This window comes from Lissotriton helveticus, chromosome 3_2 (assembly GCF_964261635.1).
Source record: "Lissotriton helveticus chromosome 3_2, aLisHel1.1, whole genome shotgun sequence".
In the NCBI taxonomy this organism is placed as follows: Eukaryota; Metazoa; Chordata; class Amphibia; order Caudata; family Salamandridae; genus Lissotriton; species Lissotriton helveticus.
The window spans coordinates 395,869,865-395,885,239 of NC_136062.1; the positions used below are offsets into that span (position 1 = coordinate 395,869,865).

Genomic DNA, 15,375 nt, shown 5'->3' on the forward strand with positions numbered 1-15,375 from the left:
AGGCAGACTATGACATTAATCTATTGCTCAAAAACCTCGAGAAAAAATGAAACTACAAATAACTAAGTGGTGGGAGCACAAATTGCTCACCAAATATGTAGGGGTAGAAAGAGTGCCCCGTGGATTGAGAATACTCCTTGCTCCGAGTTTTGAAAATCCCAATCCAGCTATGCTAAGAGAATGGGGTGAGAGCAATTTGACAGCGTCGATGAATTTAGTACATATTTTAATCAGGTACGCTGAGATTGACCACCAAGCGCTGTTAATAGAAATTGAGTCAATTGAAAAGGAATTATGCAAATCGAATAAAAAGGATTGGATAATGGCGAGAAAAAATTAGATCAATGAACGTTTAAAAAAACATGAAGACAAAATAAAGGCCAGGAAAGTACACAAATTTGCCCAGGATCAGGCAGATTACCAGCTGGGTCAAATCTACACATTCGCATGGAAATTCGATAATGCATGAAAACTAAAAACAAGTGGTACTAGCAAACCTAACATCTTACTGCATGCAGCAACGTGCGATAGTGATGTCACTGACCATGTCATGAATGATGTAATATGTGACATCATCAGCAGTGGATTGCGGGTGCGCGATATATAGTTAGTGCAACTAACTATATTTGGAATTTCAATGGTTTTGTGTGAGTAAAATAAGGTTTTTTAAATGCTAATCCCTAACTATATATGGTCTATAACCTATGGTTTTTTCAGTGAATTTTCAAGGTTTTTTAAATGCTAATTCCTAACTATATATGGTCTCTAACCTATGGTTTTTTCAGTGAATTTCAATGGTTTTTTAATAGCAAATATCATAAGCTGTCGAATGTCAAGTACGTGGTAAGTAAAAACATTTTCGTGTTTATGCACACTGATCTGCTTTGAATGCTGCCCCCCCTCCCCCTCATTTCTATTAGGAGTACTCTCTCTCTCTGTAGATAGTGAAGGGTAGTTAACGCAGGCCTTTGCCCCCGTTGTAATCCGTCGTGCCTGCTTCTCTCTCCATTTGATTGATTGTTATCCAAGCATTTACTGTTTTAGAATTGGTTCTCTTTGGTTCATTCTCTATTTACAAACAAGCACAGAGTCGCAATACTCTGTTTAGTCTTTGCAGATAGCGAAAAATCGTGTAAAAAAACAAAAGGAATCGAGCAAAATCAGTAGGCCACTAATGGGATCTCTTTTTGACCTCGCTAAAATAGAAACATTAGGAACAACCCCTCATGACAAACACGAAACTATTGAGATGAACTGAACTCCACACCATGATGGCTGCAATACAGCTCGGCTCTGCCACCCACCCCGCCCAAAATAACGATAAACTCTATGCAAATATTACAAATATATACAACACACCAGCAAAGTAACAGGGTAAAACATTTTATTAAACAACTATTTACATAACTATTTTATACTTTTTGTTGCCCGATCCGGCTAGCTCAATCGATCGAGCATGAAACTCATGCACTCTGATGGTTCAAAGTTTTGAGGAGTGCTTGTAACACTGTCTGAAGCCTATTTGCACTTGCTTCAGCTTCACTATTCTCAAAGTAAAGTGGGGGCTGTTTGAGGACGTGACTGCATTTGTGAACAATGTAATGCAGTGCCACCCTGAACCGCTTGACGGAGGCCCCCGAGGGACGGTGTGATGGCGCGGACTCGGAGGGGGCGCTTGGCTCCGGCTCCCTCCCCAAGTCGTGTTCTCCTGGTGTAGCCTGAGATCGCCCCCGACATAGGTGGCCGGCTCCCGGGATCAAGCGGAACTTTTTGCCTTTTGGTAACTCTTCCATTCTTGACTTTGTCCCACAATCCGTTTCACCTAAAGACACGCTGTAGTGGGGCGCCCCTTTACCATTTCAGTTGCCATTCCGCCCGCTTTTGCTACACTGTGCCTCTTCCGCTATTCAGCTGTTTACCGCCCGCTCTTTCGACTACAGCGTCTCGCTCACCATGTAGTTGAGTTGCTCCCGCTCTTGCGGTGCAGCGATAGCCGGCTGCCACAGTACTCTCAAAATGGCGGCCGGCTCTTCAGATTTGGGCGTGGTCCACTAAAATTGCCCTGCGACACCTTGGAACTCGGACGCTTGTCTGCTAGAGATTGGGCTCCATTCTCGAAAGCGTCCCCTCAGCCTTGAAGATTCTACAAAAGTCTTGGGGGCCCCCGACTCCCGCAGGCTTCTGGTGGGGAGCGGCTAGCATTATTGCTCGTGGAATGGCCACGACGGAGCTACGAAATGGTGGTGCTCTCATGCTAACGCCAGCTTCAGTCTGAAACATCCAGAAACACTGTAGACTACCAATTCGATCAGTTCCGGTAGCGCCCCAACGTGACCCGGTAGAGAAGAACTAGCCCTCCCCTCTTTGACTGATGGTTCTTGTTGCCTGTCCCTTCTGTTGTCATTTAACAGAACTATTTAGCCTGCTGAAAGGGGTTGTGTTCCTACCGCTGGTTGGTGGAGACATTTTGACTATATTCTGGACCTGCGTTGTCGCGTAATGCGTCATATGACGCGCCGCGTTAGCGCATCCGGAAGTGATCCGGGGCGCGACGCGCAGCGCGTAACGTAAGCATAACAGGTCATGTGACTTGTTAATAAAACTTTTCATTGGTTCATTTTACTTTTCTTATTCTAATGATGAAAGGCTTAGTCATATGACCTAAAATTACGCTTTTTATTACTTTCGAACATTATTTTTTCTTAAATATATGTTATAATGTTCCAGGCTAATGTACTTTCCCGGAAAATTTACAACTGTCCTGCAAGTAAAATATATTCCTTTTTCGAGAAAAAGGGCGTTTCTTCGTCCCATGACGGAGCCGTTGAGCAAAGTCGATACGCCTGAATATGAGATTCTTATCGATCACTTTATGTTGCAGGAGTAGAAAACACAACAGCCCTTGACCATTTATCTTTACTGCGTTCCTGCGTATTATACCTTTTACCCTTCATGTAATTGGTCTGCTTTATTTCACTTGCCTTTTACTGATTCTAAAACAGTGACTATTATTAAAAACTTTACCAATGTATATACTACTACCATGTTTTCTTTTAAAAACCTTTATTGTGAAAATGTCATTATACAAATACGGGCCTATAACCACGTGGGCCGGCCACGGAGCAAACTGTAATCGTATATGATGAGTAGACATTTACACTGTAGACGAACGTAACGGGCGGGCCATTAGGTTGCAAGAACTAAAGTGTCTAACAGTTGCGGAATCGGTGGACTTACATTTTATAATTAAAATACGACAGGGCCAGTTACAATAAAATTATCTAGATATACATTTGCGGGCAAGTACCATGGGTGACGTTAATTCGAACTTTCAATAGTACAGTAATCAATAACACATCAGAACTTAATATCAATAGGGATATCGAAATATTCAATCTATTCTCGTCCCCGCCCGCCATGTGCTTCAAAACTGCATACGTATCTCGTGATATCAAGGTTGTGCAACCAGTACACAACAAGGAGTTACGAGTCCCATTTATTCCGGCGCCATTTTGGGCGAGGACGGGCAGGTCCAGGATATAGTCAAAATGTCTCTACCAACCATCGACTATGATGATGTTCATATGCTGTATTTATTAGAGTAACACTCATCTGTCCACATGAAATTAATTTGCCACAATCTAAACATGTCATTTTAATCTTTCCAAAGTTCTTCTAAATATTTGGGACCGTTTCCCTTGCCTCTGATGCTGTCAGTGTCACTTCTTTGATGAATGTACTGGCAGGTCGGGGGTTCTCCTCCAAATCTCTCTTTTATGCAGCACTATAATTAATCGGTGCCACCTCTCCATATGACGATGCATGGTATAGTTACCATAACTATATTTTTTTCGGTTCCTCTGGAGAGTACATCGTGGCAGATGAAGCGTGTAACGTACCGGGCATTTACCTTTTTTTGCATGTAGAGGAAAGGAAAAAGAATTCGAGCGTCCGAGTTCTAAGGTGTCCCAGGGCCATTTTAGTGGACCAGGCCCAAATCCAAAGAACAGGCCGCCATTTTGAGAGTCCTGTTGCAGCCGCCTGTCGCTGTAGCATCAAGAGCGGCCGAAACTCAGCTGAATGGCAACTGAAACGGTAAAGGGGCGCCCCACTACAGCAGACGAGCCTCCACCTAGGAAGGCCCGTTCACGCCGCCTCCCCCCCCCTCCTTCGGGCACCCCACGCCGTTATTCGGAGGAGGAATGTAGGATGGCCACACCAGTACGGCAACTTGCTAGACACCACCTCGGTGCCTACCGAATCTCAGCGCCTTGTGGTGTCTTCTATTCAGAAAACATTGTTGTGCTGCCTTCGACCTATTCGCCGCAAGTGCGCACGCAACTCAGCTGCATAGCTTGCTAGACACCACCTCGGTGCTAACCGAATCTCCTTGTGGTGTCTTCTATTCCGAAAATATTGTTGCGCTGCCTTTGGCCCCATTCGCACATCGGTCCGCTACTGACGCCATCTCACAGGCCAACGGGGCGCCCCACGCCGACTTTCAGCATTGTAGGATGGCCACACCAGTGCGGCAACTTGCTAGACACCACCTCGGTGCCATCCGGATCTTGGCATCTCAGCGCCTTGTGGTGTCTTCTATTCAGAAAATATTGTTGCGCTGCCTTTGGCCCCATTCGCACATCGGTCCGCTACTGACGCCATCTCACAGGCCAACGGGGCGCCCCACGCCGACTTTCAGCATTGTAGGATGGCCACACCAGTGCGACAACTTGCTAGACACCACCTCGGTGCCATCCGGATCTTGGCATCTCAGCGCCTTGTGGTGTCTTCTATTCAGAAAATATTGTTGCGCTGCCTTTGGCCCCATTCGCACATCGGTCCGCTACTGCCGCCATCTCACAGGCCAACGGGGCGCCCCACGCCGACTTTCAGCATTGTAGGATGGCCACACCAGTGCGACAACTTGCTGGACACCACCTCGGTGCCATCCGGATCTTGGCGCGTTGTGCTGCCTTCGGCCTATTCGCACATCGGTCCGCTACTGACGCCGCCTCACGTGCCAACGGATTTTCTACGCTTTTTATACCCTATGCCGCATAACAGGTCATGTGACTTGTTTATAAAACTTTTCATTGGTTCATTTTACTTTTGGTTTCCTAATGATGGAAGGCTTGATCATATGACCTAAAAATAACACTTTTCATTGGATGAAAACTTTATTTTTTTTTCCCAAACGATGAAAGCCCCACCTTGTTTCTGGATGTTTCAGACTGAAGCTGGCGTCAGCATGAAAGCACCACCATCTCGTGGCTCCGTCGTGGTCATTCCGCGAGCAATCATGGCAGCCGCTCCCCACCGGAAGCCTGCAGGAGTCGGGGGCCCCCAAGACTTTTGTAGAATCCTCAACGCGGAGGGGACGCTTTCGAGAATGGGGTCCAAGACCTAGCAGACAAGCGTCCGATTTCCAAGGTGTCCCAGGGCCATTTCAGTGGACCAGGCCCAAAAAGGAAAGAGCCTGCCGCCATTTTGAGAGTCCTGTGACAGCCGCCTATCGCTGCACCGCAAGAGTGGGCGAAACTCAGCTGAATTGCGGATTTTGACACAGTGGACCAAAAGCGGACGGAATGGCAACTGAAACGGTAAAGGGGCGCCCCACTACAGCAGACGAGGCTCCACCTGGGGAGGCCCGTTCACGCCGCCTCCCCCCCCCCCCCGGGGCGCCCCATGCCGTTATTCGGAGGGCGGCAACTTACTGGACATCACCTTGATGCCATCCACATTTCAGCGCGTTCTGCTGCCTTGGAACTATTCGCACAACAGACCGCTACTGACGACCCACCCCCCGGGACGCCCCAAATCAGTGCGGCACCCAGGCAACATCACCTGGGTGCCGTCCAGAAATCTGGACGTTGTGCTGCCTTGGGACTATTCGCACAACCGACCGCTACTGACCATTGTTCCTTCTTTTTCCCTAAAAATGTTTAAATGTTTTTACTGTTTTTGTTTTGTTGTATATATTTATAAGTTATTAAAGTTTTAGAATCCTACTACTTTGTTGGAGTGCTATATATTTTTTATGTGACACATAATTGTAAAAACTTTGATGTACAAAGAGTCATCCCTGGAATCTTCCGCTTCAGGCTGGGTCCCCTCCCCAATCACAATACAGGATGGTTTTCAGATAGTAGGAACGCGTGTGGTGTGACGGATCTCATCGGGTGTGGGCCTTGATCTACTATAACTCCTTTGAAGAGGGGTGATTCTTTACAGCTGGGGCCATAAACTACATCTGCAAGGCTAGCTGATAGCCTGGGACCGGCCTGGACAATCGGACACAGAGGAAGAGGAGTGTCAGAGGGTGCGGTAGTGAATAGGGCGAAAGGGAGGTGTCGGGCGGGCACAGGGTGTGATTCTCAGGGAAGAGTAGCGCAGATGGGGGGAGGTTTATTGCCCATGCATAAGACAGAGAGTGGGGGTGACCAGTGCCTGAGGGAGATGCTTGCGAGGGTGGGGAGCCATGCTAAGGATCGACAGCGTGCAGAGAGTGGGTCTGGTCAAGTCATCTAAAATGGCTGCCGTGCACGACAAAAGTGTGGCATTTGAAAAAAGGCAAGATGGCGCAGACAATGTTTTTCAACACTTCCTGATTTCCTTCGAATCGAACGTTAACAGACGTTGGGGCATATTACCAAAGTTAAGCGATATTTATCCCTAACGATGCTTAGCAACAAATTTTTTACCGCTAAGCATCGTCAGAAATTATCGCAGATAAACCTTGCTATTATCAAGGTTTATCGCAAATGCGATAAAAAACGGCCGCAATGCATTAATATCGCTGAAAAGTCAGCGATATTCATGCATTACCGAGCTAATGCTCTTAGCCATGTTATCCACCTCCCATTGGATAACATGGCTAAGAACTGCTCAGGGCAGGTGTTACTTTTTGGAGATATTCGCGCTTAGCGCGAATATCTCCAAAAGTTGGTAATAGGAGATAGCGATGTTAGCGACTGTTTCCAGTCGCTAACATCTTGGCATGCCCACTTTGCATGTCATTAGTGATAAATATCACTGACATGCAAAGTGGGGCCCAAGATGGTCGCTATCTCCTACTAGCGGTCGCTAACTGGTGTTAGCGACAGCTAGGTAATACGGAGATAATTTTATCTCCGCTTTCTTGGCTTTTAAAGCCAAAAAAGCGGAGATAAACCCCCTTGATAATATGCCCCGTTATCTCTCCCACACTACCGGTCCCCCTGGGCTTAAACGCCGAGATGGTAGGGACTGCCTCCCGTGAAAATAGGCCGAGACGTCACTCAGCAGAAAAAAAAGTAAAAAAAAGTCTATAAACATACAATAAGTTAAAAGTCAATCATTCTTCATTCCTTGTAGTACGCTCCCCAGTCCGCTTCCCGTTACGCTAACCGGGCGCACCCCACCAAAAAAAAGTTGTTGGTTTTTTTTTTTTTTTGCCCCGCGGAGCCCTTTTAAAGCCTCCACATCAAACCTATGGGGTCAGGGAGGATCTACTATGCCCCCTTATGGTCATTTGCCCCTTCGCTTTGGCCTCCTCTTGTCTCTCGATCCTACCGAGAGACAAGATGGCGGCCGCTACGGACTGTTTGGAATGTTTACAGATGCCGGAGAACCAATCAGCTTCGCTTCACAAAGCTCCGTAACGCGAAAAGTACGCGAAGTGGAGCGCTGCCCGGAGCGCTGTTACAGATATATATCTTTTTTTGAACGTTAATTTCTCAAAATCCACTGGAGCACATATATTGAGACCTAGCAAAGGCACATCGGGCTACCAGTCCCTACAATTTTGCCAAGTTTCGTGCAAATCCATTCAGCCGTTCGATTATTATTATTTTTTTTTTTTTTGCCCCGCGGGGCCCTTTTAAAACCTCCACATCAAACCTAGGGGTCAGGGAGGATCTACTATGCCCCCTTATGGTCATTTTCCCCTTCGCTTTGGCCTCCTCTTGTCTCTCGATCCTACCGAGAGACAAGATGGCGGCCACTACGGACTGTTTGGAATGTTTACAGACGCCGGAGAACCAATCAGCTTCGCTTCACAAAGCTCCGTAACGCGAAAAGTACGCGAACTGGAGCGCTGCCCGGTCCGCTGTTACAGATATATATCTTTTTTTGAACGTTAATTTCTCAAAATCCACTGGAGCACATATATTGAGACCTAGCAAAGGCACATCGGGCTACCAGTCCCTACAATTTTGCCAAGGTTCGTGCAAATCCATTCAGCCGTTCGGGCTAAAAGTGAGGCCAACCGCCCTATGGAAAACTCAATGTTAAAAACACGTTTTGGGACCCCCCTTTTTTCTTGGCCCCCCCTTGACGAAACCCCCCCAAATTTTCAGGGGCTGCTCAGAAACTAAATGTTCCATTTTCCTGAAAATTTCAGCCAATTCCGTCCACAAACGCCAAAGTTATTAGACATAGAATTTTCAGAAATCCCATAGAGAACAAATCCTAACTATATATACCTACTGGCGACCGCCAGTAGGTAATCACTGCACTCGTCCAGCAAGAACCGGCACTCCCCAATGTCCCAGGGCACCACCGATCCGAACAAACGAAAGCTGACCCAGTCTAGAAGTGAAAAGAATATTTATTCAGTTTTGTTGCATCACCACCAGCATATTGTTTCGGCCTACACAGAGGCCTTGGTCACATGACGCTAAGGGTGGGGCAGACTGTTTTTAAAGTGCTAGTGCATAATTACGAAGATACATAATTGGTTTGACACAAGTTCCTGGTAATAGACATAGAAGACATGTTCAAGAGGCACGTTAAGAAAGCCAATAAAGGTACAATTTAAAAAAATGTTAAGTAACAAATTTATATATGTACAAAAGGCAAACTGGATTTTAAATTAAAAAGATCCATCCAACGTGCAAAGCTGATACCATATTATCTAAAGAAAGAGGGAAAAAAAGAGGGGGGAAGTTTTCACACTGACGAAATGTGATAACATATAGGGATAGACACAGTGTTCAATTCCCTAACATAATATATGCTGCCAACATTTCAGAACTGCACACCCCTCTCTATGATGATCATAACGAAAATATTACCCAAGTGGGTGAATACCACATGTCATATTCAATAATCCTATCACCTAAACCACTTGTAACTTGCATTAATGCCTGTATTTGATGGTTATATTAGCCATTGTGTTAACACAAGTGTGTCAATAAAGAAAAAGTAAAAACATAAAGTAAAGGGTGTCGTGAATAGTGATGACACAAAATAAATTAATAATATTAAAACCCCTCCCTAGATGGATGATGGGAGTGTGTTGGATTAGTCATCATAAATCTTCTATAGAATGTAGGGGAAACTCTAGTGACAGTTTTATATCTATCTCACAAAAGAATGTTTTGGGGATGTCAACATCTAAGTACTGGCCCTAATGAAAAAAGATATCAAAGAACTATATTGACTGGAGAAAGATTATTGAAAGGGATTGACAGGAATTTACAGATGGGTATAGAAATCAACACTGGTGTTTAAGCCAAGTGGTGTCTTGGTGTCGAGATCGAGGATATATTGGGTTTCCAGGGCTCTCAGAGTAGCTTCACGGTTTCCCCCTCTGCGAAGAGGCGGGACCGAATCAATTGCAAAATATTTCAGTAAATGACTCTGTTTATCATGATGTTCCTTGAAATGCCGTGCCACCGGATAGGTGGCGTCCTCAGTGTTGATGGCTCTAATGTGCTGGAGTATCCTCTTGTGCACCTGCAGCTTGGTACTACCAACATATCGCAGGGCACAGGGACACTCACAGCACATACACTGTGAACTCTGTTTTTCACGTCAGTTGCTTAGTGATAAGCCGAGGAACATCTACTAACGGACAAAAAAGAGGTGAAAGTAAGTGAGGGTAGGTTTCGTTTAATTACTACCTACTCGGAAGACACCAATTTTATAAGGTCCACCTTACGCAAGAACTGGCATGTTTTAAAAATCGATGCAATTATTGGAATGGACATTCCACCAGTTCCGCTAATAACCTTTAGAAAGGCGAGGTCCCTTAGAGATAAACTGGTTCACAGCCATTTGGATAACCCTGTACCAAAACAGAATACACTAACCGAGATGAAAGGTTTCTTCCCTTGCGGAAGATGCAAGGCATGTGCATCTAGCAAAAGGGTTTTAAGCTATGACATCCCAGGTTTGAAAGAACGAAAAACTATAAACAAGTTCATAACATGCCAGACCACACATGTGGTTTATTGCCTAGTCTGCCCCTGTAAATTAAAATATTTAGGGAGCACTATACATTGTGTCAAAGTGAGGGTCTTAGAGCACATGCGTGCAATCATGAACAAAGATATGAGTTACCCAGTGGCGAGGCATTTCGCCATCAAACATCAGAGTAATAGAGATCTACTGCCAATATTTTGGATTAGATCATGTACCACTTCATGTTAGAGGGGGGGATAGGGTACTCAAATTAAGAAGGCTAGAATCTAGATTCATTATTGATTTACAAACTAAGACTCCCAGAGGTTTGAACAGCAGAGAGGAACTAACAGTCCACCTAGGGAGCTAGGTTGAGCCATTTTCGTATGAAATGTTCTTAAATGTACGATAACAATCTTGATATTTTATGAACTATCTGTAACAGATGATGGACAAGCCGATACACGGCGAGATCGTAGTGAGACAGGGCGGTTCCGTACATAGGAATCGCCTTTGACCGATCCACGGCAATATTCTGATTAGTGGTGTGCCCTAAAACCGAATCCGGTATTATACCGAATCACACGAAGTTGCGCGATTGCACAAGATGTAAATACATTGATGTATATATTGTATATAGTGATGTAGATATGTATAGAAGTGTATATATATATGTATTTAACATTGCGGGTTTTGCACACTACAAGATGGCGACCACTGAACAGTTGTGGCGAGTAGTCCTACATTGTTTTCTATATATGTTCCCTGTGGTTAAAAATGTCGCCTCAGTTTGCATAAGGTAAACACACTGAAGAAGTGAGAACCCCGAAACGCGTTTGTGAAGCGTTGGAAATAAACTGAAGCTGATAAATAATCCCGTGAGTGCTGCTATCTTTTCTTCCCAGCTGGGAGAGAATACCCTTGAGCGCTATATGAACACGGAGCACCACCGTGTCAGCGGCACCCACCTACGAGTGTCCCGTTTTCTGAAAAGGTGCGGAGGAGCGAGAATATATATATATTTATATATATATATATTCCACAAGTATGCTCCGTCTGTTCTCCCTCGCCTAAGGTAGCTGGTACGCCAAGGCCGTTGGAGCACAACGGAAATACAGATTCCATATAAACCAAAATTACTGCAGGCAGTTCTCTTTATTACAGTTACGCGTTTCGACTGCAAACCAGTCTTGATCACACACCGGAAGTAAGGTGGATTGAATACTTCATACAAAAGTAAACACAAACGAAGGACCAAGAAACATTAGATTGCTATTTCCAGACACGATCATGGCATCCATTTTAAAGTGGTAAAATACTTAAAGTTGAAGTAACGATAAATGCAGATGTTTGCCAAAATTATACATTGTAAAGGGCATTTCAAAGAATACCATCTCACTCAAGTATTGCCTGGTGCAGATGTCCAATGTATTTACTTTCCAAATTCTGTAGTGCCAATACAAAAAACAAAATAAACAGTCAATAATGAAACCACAAAAATATTACGAAATCATTGTTACCAAATGATAAGATGACATCCCTTTCAACACAGTCTAAGGATATCTGCAAACTAATGACATTCAATGTTGTGCAAACTAACAACTGAGAAAGTCTGCCCAGGCTGAGGCAGCTTGCCGTGCACACACACAGCCGCACCTGAGTACTTCACAGGTTTTAAAAGACCATTTACTTGCTAACGAGGCTATGTTGTGTTTTCACCCCTTCTAAGAGCAATTGTGCAAGTGTTATTTGCTATTTATTGCCAATGTTCACAAGAGAATGGACATCATGACTCATTTATGGCCTCTTCCCACACTCGAGAATGGTAATAAATAGATATATATGTTATGGACTCGTGCTCTGTCTTATTTCAATAATGTGTGCATATATTTACAGCATAGGAGGTTTTATTAAATAGTCTGCCTTCCTTCCTCTGCACAGTAGTTAAAAAAATACAGTGACATTCGAATTTCAATTTTGAACAACAGTCTCCTTTTTAATGTAGCTCATATGTTGGAGTGATTATTTGTTTATTTCAGCATGTAGTGACTTGTAGCTACACACTTGCAGATAAAGGGGTACTGACCTGAGAGGTCTGAACAAGACCAGCTGTGTTAATACGTTTACTTGGGTGTTTATGAGTGCAATTCCCTTTTCGTACTCACATAACGTGACTTTACACTGATCAATCAATTTTCCCACACCTATTGTTGCACAGGCTGATGTAGAAATTCAAGCCAATGAATCTGCTGCCTTGAGAATTCCATTTAAGGAGTCTTATGTAAAAGTGATGACCACCCACAAACCTGTGAAATTATGGGTATTCACATAGTTTTTCAGTTTTACACAGGCCACTCGCTCCCCCAGATACGATCAGAAATATACACCTCGTAAAAACAAAGGAACAATCGGTATCCATAGTGGGGAGGAAGCACCCAAAATTCGGAGGACGTGTAGAGGAAACTGTTTCTACTCAAGGAAAAATATTTCAGCAAATCCAAATGCACTTTTTTTCTAGGAATTTACACATTCGTCAATGTACATTCTATAAAAATGTATATTCATGTGAAAACACCTAGGAAGCTGTGACTGTACGAGATGGCGAGGATTATGTGTGTACTTTTCTGAGAAATCAAAACAGAAATGTGCCAATCTGCATCACATAGGTCCACAGCTGTTTGCAGACTCTCACGAGCTCTTCTTCACTCTTGTGGTGACGGTGGATGTACTAGTCAAAGAGTGAAAACGTGTTCATGCCCGGTTGTTCTTCAGAAAAAGTCATATTTCGGGTTGTCATATGGGTAGTTGATCTAGTCAGGCCACTAGATCCCAGGAATATGGTTGTCTTTTAATAATGCTCTGAAACATATTAAGTGCACTAAAACTTATTTTGATAATATGCTTAAGATCACACACGTTTGATAGTGGGAGCAGCCATGATTTGGTATAGGTGTGTTAACTTTGAAATCAAGTGACTTAAAACCAATAACATACCTGTGCTGCTTTCCTGTACCTAGATACAATTCTACCTCTATCCCGCTCTCTTTCTCACAAATCCTTTCGTTATTTCCTTTCCTGTTGCATGATTGTACTTCTTTCTACATTTGGGGCGCATTGATGTGTTGTTGCGGACATCCTTCCTGGCAGCCTGACTTGTTTGTACATGCTCACTGCGTACCCTGCTTAGCCTCAGGTGGTCCTTATACGGAGCAACCATGCCAGAGCCAGGGCGGTGGAGGCTGCAGCCCCCGGGACCGCGCGCCTGATGACGCCGGGGCAGCTGCTGCACGCCGCTAGCGTTGGAGCCCGTCAGATGGGCACGCGGGGCGCGTGCGGCACGCAACATTCGGCGGGGATGGAGCGGCGCTCTGGGGCGCGAGGCACCGCCGCGTCCTCCTAGTTAGCGCGCGCCGCGCACCTGGCGCGAGCCCCCTTCGCGCGCCGGAATGCCCCTCGCCATCCCTGGAAGGCTCTCCCGGTGCACCGGCGACGGCGCGCGGCTGGTGCATTAACCACCATGCCACGCTGCCCCCACCCCGCTCTCCTGTCCTTAGAAGCACGGCTGGCAGACAGATGACACGCTGGCCCTTTCATCCAGCCATTCATGCACCCCTGCAGTGTCCTCCCCGGGCTCTCCTCTTCTCGCTTTCTACCTTGAAATCTCTGCCATGTTGCCATCCGGAAGCTGGCTCTGCCCGCGCACATTTACAGTTTTTTGATGTCATGCTTTATGTGGGGTTTTTTTTCATGTCCAAATGCCTGCATACTGACTGCACTGTGCTTTGATTACTAACTGCCTGTGATGATGTTGAACCGGCGCTCGGGCCGAGCTGCGACTCGAGTGATGATGAACATGGGCTGTAATAATGGTCGTTATCCGCGGAATTCTCTCTACAGTGACTGCATCATCGAGGAGAAGACGGTGGTCCTGCAGAAGAAGGACAGCGAGGGCTTCGGGTTTGTCCTCAGGGGAGCCAAAGGTAAGTCCCCCTCTCTCTCCCCCCCTTCCCCCACCACTCCACCTCGCACCCCCTCCCGCCCTTCGTGTGTTCGCATGTGTTTGTGCATGCATGTCGGGGCCGGGGAGTGCTGCAAACCTTATGTATGGGCGGTGAAAAAAGAAACAGGAATTCTTCTTGGTACTGTTTGGTTGCTAGACAACGGTCTCCTCAGTTGGCAGTACTACTCGTGAGGTTTTTTTTTTGCTTTTTTTTTTTTTAGATCTCATCTACATCATGCAGCTCCGTGCATGCCACTGTGTGGGAGAAAGTTCGTGTTTTGTGCGCGCACGTATGACACGCTTTGCAAATGGAGAGTGGCGTGCAGTTGGATTACCGTAATCTATGTATGTCAGCATTGGAGGGACACTTGCATTCTGCTTCATCTGGGCTGATCTGTGTCGACATCACGGCACCACACACCGCCAAAACACTGCTTTCATGCCATTGCATTAGTGCCCATAGCGCGCGCGCTGCATGCCGCAAGGTGACATTGGTAATCGCATTTTTACACAAAATAGTACACTGTTATCGTGGTTGTCTGCCCACGACTCACACCGCGAATTTGTGTCTGAATGACTATGCCCTGCCTGGTGGTAAGTGTTTTTTGGTGGTGTGCATGGGGGGTAGATTGGCGTGCACGGTGCACATCTTGGCGTGCATTTGTGCATAACTTTGGATGCGCACGCCGACTGCTTGTGCAGTGACCTACGAGTTTGCACTGTGCGAGTTTGGCCTTGTGGAAGTGGCCCTCGGGCTCGGTAGATGCTCCACTTTTGTTCCAGGAAAAGCTTGCCAGGGTATTTGAAGATAACATTTAAAAAACCCTTCTAGGAGGCTTAGTCAGGCGGAAATCTTGTTAATATTCAGGCAGTGGGCGGCAGCGCCAACCAAGCCTGATGCTCCAGCTGGAACGCGAGAGAGTAGGCCCAGTGATGTCATCATGGGATGAGCCTGGTATCACAGCTCATGGGGTGAGGCCAGCGGTCCACATCTGTCCAGAACGTCGAAAGAAAGGTCCCAGGGGCACAGCAAAACTGCATAAGCACCGTGGAGGGTTTGTGTGAAGCCCGTGACTCTCACTTTTGCATATTCTTTTTTAGCTTTGAGAGCTCGAGAGAGTAGAAAGATGCTGAAGTTTTGTCATAAACAGAGGGGCTACGCCAGCGGGTAACAGGAAATGATACCAGCTGCGGCAAGGGATCAGTCAGGT

At 45.7% G+C, this 15,375-nt stretch overlaps 1 protein-coding gene across 5 annotated transcripts in view; it reads left to right on the forward strand.

Annotated features, from left to right (window-relative positions):
• Positions 1-15,375, forward strand: part of SHANK2 (SH3 and multiple ankyrin repeat domains 2) — a 3,078,421-nt gene that overhangs the window by 2,521,071 nt on the left and 541,975 nt on the right. For 3 of the 5 annotated variants that reach the window (XM_078684308.1, XM_078684309.1, XM_078684306.1), the window contains exon 1: positions 13,967-14,144. In XM_078684308.1, the coding sequence (XP_078540434.1) occupies positions 13,967-14,144 (178 nt within the window). Of the gene's footprint in view, positions 1-13,966; positions 14,145-15,375 lie in introns of those variants that run through there. The other 2 variants (XM_078684305.1, XM_078684307.1) reach the window with 1 other exon arrangement.